At 34.9% G+C, this 8,222-nt stretch overlaps 1 protein-coding gene across 2 annotated transcripts in view; it reads right to left on the reverse strand.

The window, feature by feature from the left end:
* The window catches only part of LOC108365851 (protein furry-like), a 96,464-nt gene extending 88,570 nt beyond the window's left edge, over positions 1–7,894 (reverse strand). The window contains exons 1-3 of one of the 2 annotated variants that reach the window (XM_017620040.1): positions 7,818–7,894; positions 7,589–7,711; positions 7,312–7,445 (exon numbers count right to left, since the gene is read on the reverse strand). In XM_017620040.1, coding sequence (XP_017475529.1) covers positions 7,312–7,445; positions 7,589–7,711; positions 7,818–7,833 — 273 coding nt within the window. In that variant the 5' untranslated portion in view covers positions 7,834–7,894. The remainder of the gene's footprint in view (positions 1–7,311; positions 7,446–7,588; positions 7,712–7,817) is intronic. The other variant, XM_017620041.1, reaches the window with a different exon arrangement.
* Positions 7,895–8,222: the final 328 nt, after the last annotated feature.

The following is an 8,222-nucleotide window of genomic DNA, read 5'->3' on the forward strand; positions in this document are numbered from 1 at the left end:
TTGGTCCGCTACAGCATGACAGAGGAACACTTTTGTAAGTACTCCAATTCACCACAAATAGACTACATGGTCCAACGATTTTTGCAGGGCAATGGCGTAGCCAGGATTTGGCGAAGGGGGGGATTAAAAAAAAATTTGCATCGATAACTTAAAGTTGTGATACACAATGGCTAGAGGCGTCGCACTATAGGCAAAACACGAGCTTTTTTTCAAAATCGTAGATCTTCGCTTAGAAAAGAGATAATAGAATGAAAATTTTTGTATCGCGAAGACAAATGATCATATAATATACGAAAACTATAGAGAAGTTACAACAACAACAACTTAACCCTCAAAATAAGGTTCAAAATGTCACTTTTTTAAATTTTGGATTTTGGCTCCCATTCCACTAGAAAACACTATATTTAATAAACCATTAGCACAGATTCTGAAATATCTCTGGAAGGATAGAATGGAGCTTTATTTTATAAGTGCCGTACTGTCAGAATAAATTGCATTAAATGGAAAAGGGAGAGCCGGGTTCGGCCTTATAATCTAAAGCTCTCTTGAGGCATTTGCTACAGTAATGAGAAGTGGTATTTTATCAAGCCCAGGTTACTAAATTTGAGTTGGAAATATTAGAACCCGCCGTGGCACCTCCAAGAAGGTTACACGTTCACGCGTCGTATACCTGGAACCATTTTAAGGTAAACTTAGAGGGATNAAATGTGAGTTATTAAAAAAGGAGGCATGTCGCCTCCCATACATACTAAAGACTTCTTAATACATATCTCTGGAAGGATAGAAAATCTCTCGAATTAAATTTGTTATGGAGCTTTATTTTATAAGTGCCGTACTGTCAGAATAAATTGCATTAAATGGAAAAGGGAGAGCCGGGTTCGGCCTTATAATCTAAAGCTCTCTTGAGGCATTTGCTACAGTAATGAGAAGTGGTATTTTATCAAGGCCAGGTTACTAAATTTGAGTTGGAAATATTAGAACCCGCCGTGGCACCTCCAAGAAGGTTACACGTTCACGCGTCGTATACCTGGAACCATTTTAAGGTAAACTTAGAGGGATTGATATCTTAGGTATGCCTAGCGCGCAGACGAGATTTTATAATTTCATAGTTTTAAACGGCCTAAATACCTTAACTCGCTTAAAAAATAACGAGCTATAACGAAATGGGCACAGAAATAAAATCTAACATCATTAAATTATTTTTCATATTTATATAAAAGCGCGGACATATCTTGGACATATCTGTAGCACCCCCTTTCAAAGCGATATTGTTTGCCACTTATGTTTAATTATTTATTTTTAAGAATTTTCAATTAAAATACAGTTCATTTTCCAACAAAACCCATATAAACCAATGTTTTAAACTTTTTTAAAGACCGCAAAAAGGTGCAACAAACTTTCCCCTAAATTTCAAACTTTTTTCTCAGAAGCTCTAGAATTTTTTTGAGTACACAGTTTTATAGCGCATTCAATTTTGTCCAATAATTTTTTGTCTCATTTGCTTCCATATAACGACTAAACACAATTTATTTTTATATCGCAGAAACCCGCAACATCCTCGGCGAAAAAAATTCGAAAAAATCAACGGTAATTTTTAGCCACTTGAAACTTGCACATTATTAGATTAAAATTGAATGGGCTATAAAACTGTGTATTCTAAACAATTCTACCGCTTATGAGAAAAAAGTTTGAAATTTGGGTGAACATTTTTTGCACTTTTTTGCGGTCTTAAAACTTGAGTTTATGTGAGTTTTGTGAGAGATGAACTGTATTTTAATTGAAAATTCTTAAAAATAAATAAATAAACATGAGTGGCAAACAATATCACTTTGAAATGGGGGTGCTATTGTATTGGCCAATACTGTATATATATTCTTATCTTCTGCTCCAATATAGGGATGTCAGTGGCAAAAATACATCGATGTTATTCCTCGCATCGAAACTTACATCGATATTTGTCGATGCATCGGAGGGCGTACATCGATGCATCGATACGCATAGAGTTTTCCTCCACTATGGAAATAAAACATTAAAAACCTTTTTCTGTATGTACTAGTTTTATAGCTCATAAAATTTTAGTATAACAAAGCGCAAGTCAGCCAAAGAAAAAATATTAAAAATTAAAGCAATTGAAACTTGCACTTTATTATACTAACATTTTATGAGCTATAAAACTGCATCTTCCGCTCTATGAACTTTAGACAAAGTGATGTTCGGCCATTCGATGTACTTGAGATTGACTATTTATACATTTATACATCGAGCAGAAAATTTTCGATGCATCGATGTTTTTTCGGCATCCCTACTCCAATAATTTTAATACGTATATATGTACANATCGATGTTTTTTCGGCATCCCTACTCCAATAATTTTAATACGTATATATATACATATGTAGTTGTGTGTATGTTTAAGGCAAATTTTCTGTTTTAAAACTAAGTATGCACATGCACTGTAATTTAAAACCTCTGGTTGTTGTGCATGTACTTTAATAAATAAATAAAATAAAATAAAATTGTATGCGTACTTATTTAATCACAGTATTTAAAAAAAGGCTCTATACTATACTTTTTATAACCAGTTCAATACTAACCACATTTGTTCTAGCCCTGAGGTGACCCTTTTTGAACTATTTGGGAACTGTTATATCGTCGGTCCCAACGAAAAGTAGCACATTTCACTATACGCGTGGAAGACTAGCACATTTAATTATTCGCGTCGAAAAGTAGCACATTTCAGATTTTTGCGTGGAATAGTAGCACATTTCATTATTTGCGTGGAAGACCAGCACATTTCAGATTTTTGCGTGGAAGAGTAACACATTTCAGATTTGTGCGTGGATGACTAGCACATTTCAGATTTTTGCGTGGGAAAGTAGCACATTTCACTATTTGCGTGGAAGAGTAGCACATTTCAGATTTTCGCGTGGAATAGTAGCACATTTCACTATTTGCGTGGAAGAGTAGCACATTTAGGGTTTAAACTAAATCATAAACGCATAATTTATATTGGAAATTCAAGTGGTTAATTTATATTTCTTTAATTCTATTATAAAATTCATGAAATTCAGACGGCATATAGCGTTTAGTGATCATTTGCTGGAGATCATCCACTTGTCTTTTTTTTAAGGCATTTTTCCCCTTCAAGCTTTATGCAATTCATATTGTTTTATGGTTAACCATTGAACTTTTGTTTTCAGTATGTTCAATTTCAATTAAAATAAAGTTCATTTAAAAAAAAACTATGTAAACCCACGCTTAAAATTTTGTAGAAATCTAAAAAAAACATCAATAATTTTCATTCAAATTTATTTACTCAGAAATGTTACAATTTTTTGAGTATGAAGCTTTATAGCCAATTCAACTTTAGTGTGATAATGTGCAAGTTTCAAGAGCCGTAAAACCTTTGATTCCTTTCGTCGCATTTGCTACCATATAACGAATAAACACCATTTATTTTTATATGGGAGAAAACAGCAACAACGGAAATTTTTAGCCACTTGAAACTTGCACAATATTGGTAAAATTGAAAAGGCTTTAAATCTATATACTCAAAAAATTCTGAGAAAATAATTTTGACATTTGGATGAACATTTTTAGATTTTTTTAGTTTTCTACAAATTTTTAAATTTGGGTTTACATGGATTTCTTCAGAGAATGAACTTTATTTTAAAGAAAATTCTAAAAAAAAAATAAATAAACATAAGTGGAAAACAATATCACTTTGAAATGAGGTGCTCTCGATGTGACTGCATATACATTAGGGTGGTCCAAAAATAGTAAGTCGGAATTGTAATGCTCTCACCCCCTAGGATTGTTCTATATAGAAAAAAGTGTCTTCCTATTTTTTTATTTTAAAATCAAAAAATATTTAGAGGTCGCTTAAAGCGCTCAAAGTTTGCCATGTATTTTTGTATGCGAAAAAAAAACAACTTTTCGTAGAAATGGTATAGAATTCTTGAAAAATAATATTTTTCGATCGGAAAACTCTGGTTCTCTTCAGGAAACTTACAATAATAATACCCAATTATTTATTTAACCATTTTTTAATACTAACGATTTTTTATTTGTCCCCCCATTGCATTTTTCGGGGTTTTTGTGGGTTTTTGGCGGACCTACAAATCATAGTTGCGATGAAAAAATGGTTAAATAAACAATTGGGTATTATTATTGGGAATCCTGCAGATGAAAAAAGTTTTCCGATAGAAAAATATTAGTTGTTTTGAATTCCATACATTTCTACCAAAAGTTTTTTTCCCCATATAAAATACATGGAAAACTTTGGGCGCTTTGAGCGACCTATAAATATTTTTTGATTTCAAAATAAAAAAGTAGGGGTATATTTTTTTTTGGGTATAGAATAATCCTAGGGGGTGAGAGCATACAAATTCCGACTTTATTTTTTCACATGCATTTTTGGACCACCCTAATGCACATATATGTTTCTCGTATTTATAAATAGATTCCCTGAGGAAGATGCGTCAAAACAAGTAGGAGAAAAATAAACGTTTATTCTATTTGTAATAAAATACCGAAAAGCTCCATACGGGGAGCGGGGAGAAATAATTATAACATACATGTATGTTTTGTTTTTGTACGGCTGCTAGTACCACTTCTATATGAATTCGCTACTCTTCTACGCGAGAATCTGAAATGTGCTACTCTTCCACGCAAAAATCTGAAATGTGCTAGTCTTCCACGCAAATAGTGAAATGTGCTACTCTTCCACGCGAATAGTGAAATGTGCTAGTCTTCCACGCGAAAATCTGAAATGTGCTACTTTTCGACGCGAATAATGAATGCTAGTGACGGAAGTGCGCTAGTCTTCCATGGTAATTTGTGATGTGCTACTCTTCGCTGGGCCGCTGTGGTGTAGTGGTAAGCAGTGCGCGCTTCCACTCCACAATGCCTGGGTTCAAACCCTGGTCAAAGCAACATCGCAAAAATATAGAAAAAAGGTTTTTCATAACAGCGGTCGTCCCTCGGCAGGCAATGGCAAACCCCCGAGTGTATTTCTGCCATGAAAAACAGCTTCTCATAAAAATACAATCGCCGTTCGGAGTCGGCGTAAAACTGTAGGTCCCTCCGCTTTGTGTGACAACATCAAGGCGCACGCCACAAATCGGAGGAGAAGCTCGGCCAAACACTAACATATGTGTAAGCGCCAATCTACTCTTCGCTGGGAGCGACGATATGAACTGTCTCAGAACCATCCAAGCCAGAGTCGGCTCAGAACAAGTTCAAAAGTTCTGCAGAGGGCGACAATTGTCACTTCATAGGACATCGCCACGTTAAAACGGACAGTTGTAAGCATTGAGTTGGGATAAATGAAGAACCAGTACCGTCCCTTGTCAAGCTAGCTCAGCGCAAGTTCGGAACCAGTGTGATTTGCTGCAGGGTACGTACATAAATAAGTATGTATGTAGGTACTCGTATGCATGCGCGTTGAAGATGTTTGTGCTATCGTTTGTATAGCCGTCGTACGTCGCTTTCTTTCTTTTTTCCCCTTCTCTATACAACATCTTTCTTCTTACTCATGTACCATTTTCAGTTTTAAAAATTTCACTCTCCATTTTTGCGATACCGCCGCCTAAGAAGTTTCTCTTCGAAAATACTATCGCCGTTTAGAGTCGACGTAAAATAGTAGGGACCCCCTTTTGTGGCACAACATCAAGGTGCACGCGACATATCGGAGGAGAAGCTCGGCCAAACACTAAGATATTGTGTAAACGTCAATCTATTACTATTTTTACACGTGAGATGTTGACTTAAAACATCGAGACCGCAGGTTCAAATCCCGCTACATGCAATTCAAACGATAGTACAATTCTGTTCTTTACAGCCCAATTTATATCGGGCAGAATTGTTATTCACATTATCTTTTTAATTTGGGTTTACGACATTCGATACGATACTAGGGTTCTGGTACTCGATTCCTAAAAATATCGTGTTAAAACTATCGAGTAAAAAATATCGGTATAGAATGCCAAAAGTATCCATATGGCGTCGTATCGTATCGAAATTCGTGTCCCTAAATATTTCAACGGCTCAACTCTATCAAAAAGCTTATCCCTATATTAAGCAAGTGTCAAAATTATTAATTTAAAAAAAATCAAGCATATATACCAGAGACGTGAAACGGATGAAAAATTTGGTAGGTTCGGTTCAGCGGTTCGAACCGTTTTTGCACTTTTGGATTGGTTCTTCAACAAAGTAAATTTATCTATTGAAAATTGGTTGAAACGAACCTTTAAACCTACATATATGAAAAGTGGTTCAGTTTTCGGTTCGGATCAAACATTTCGGTTCGGTTAATGGTTCAGTTAGTTAATAGAAAAAAACGGTTTTCCAGTTCAAAACCGGTTCGGTTCAAAACCGGTTCACGTCCCTGATACATACTTTGTATGAGAAAAATGCGTGACACAATCAGAAAAAAGCTATTAAAAAATCAATATAGTTTTTGAGCAACTTCAGACTTTCACTGTATGGTAATAAAATTTAGTGGGCTACAAAACTGCATACCACAATTTTATTGAAATTTTTTTGATTTTGTTAATATTTGTATAAAATTTCAATTCTTGAATTGGAGCTGAAAAACTATCGATAGTGACACCATTCGATAGTTTCGAAAGTTTGAAAAATACTATCGATAGTATCGTATACTATCGCGTTGCATATGTAGGGAAACTTCAACTCCGAACAAAATGTGTATAATGTATACATATGTACATATGTATATATGTAAATATAATAATTGCACATAGGTAAATATTCCATCTTAAGCGTGAAATTTTTTCCTTAAATATTTTCCTTAGTTCAATTTTAGCGTCACTTATTTAAGTAAAGATCACAAAATTTCAATGCACCGGCACTATTGAAACTATCGACTATCGCCCAAAAACAATCGATGTTTTTCCAAAAATAAAACTATCGATAGTACATTCGATAGTTTTGCAGCTCTACCTTCAATTAAATAGTTTTTGTTATAGAGTTACGTATATTTCAATTGAAATTAAACACTAAAATTTAAATAGCCAAAACTTGCCAATATATTGTAAAATTTTAATTTTTTTGACAAGCGCTGTATAGTACAAAAGGCACTGAATTTTTGACGAAATAAACAAAGTAACCCAAATGGCAGTGTCTGACTATAATTGCAAGCTTTAAACAAATTTGGCTACGTCTCAGTCAGATTTGCTACATTTTGCGCTACAACCCCACTATTGGGAATTAGTTTCAAATGAAGTGGTTAATAAACATTTACGTACAACTGCACTTCAGGCAAGGGCGACCAAAATACTTTTCACTTACCATAATGTAGGATAACGGTGTTGCTGGAGGAACACTTGTGGCAATTAGTTCCATGTTGTGCAGCCATGGCAATAGACATTGTATTAACAGCGCACGCACCTCCTCCCTCGCCGTCTGGAAGCGATGTGTAATTTCTGTGCCGAGAAGAGCGAAAAAGTTGCAAATAGTGAAGCAATTGAAATCGATGTTGGTTTGAAAAAGGAAAGTTTAAAATTTGCAGAATGAATAAGCAATGGTAATGAATGCGTTTGAAATGTAAATTCTGCGGTTAACTTACCGGAGAACATTGACATGGAGAGTTCAGGGCGAAGCTGAGCCAATTGCTTGGAGAGAAAACGTTGCGAACGACAATACGCACTGCTGAGCAATGTATCCAAAGTGCCAACTTTGTGGTCATCTTCTGAAAGCAATGCAAAAGGAAATTCTGGAGTTAGGTAACTTATCAAACAAATTTAACATATATATATTATAATATACATATGTATACATGTAGAGAAAACTTAAACCTAATTTGGCAGACATTAACACGAAGTTAAAATTATCAAAAAATTATTCCCACACGTCCTTCCTTATGAAATTCAGCGTCGCGACTGATTGCAGCAGCATTTAAATTGATAAACTTTGAGAAAAGCTTTCATGGAAGGCAAATAAGCAATATCGTATCGCAAACTCCTATACTGCACGGGGGACGTCGCGCTCGCGTTCCCCGCTCCACCCCTCCTTTCACAACTACGCACTGGTGGCATTATAACCGTTTAGAAAAAAGAATAATAATAAAATAACACTAGTTCACTTCATAGGAATTATTGTGTATGGTGTTATTGCATGCATCAAAAAATAAAGTGAGAAAGCCGTTTTATTGCTTCATCTGTTTATTGCGACATCGTTCCATGCATACATTTTAAGGTTTT

This window comes from Rhagoletis zephyria, unplaced genomic scaffold, assembly GCF_001687245.7.
Source record: "Rhagoletis zephyria isolate East Lansing unplaced genomic scaffold, Rhagoletis_zephyria_1.1 Rzeph_scaffold_02022, whole genome shotgun sequence".
NCBI lineage: Eukaryota > Metazoa > Arthropoda > Insecta > Diptera > Tephritidae > Rhagoletis > Rhagoletis zephyria.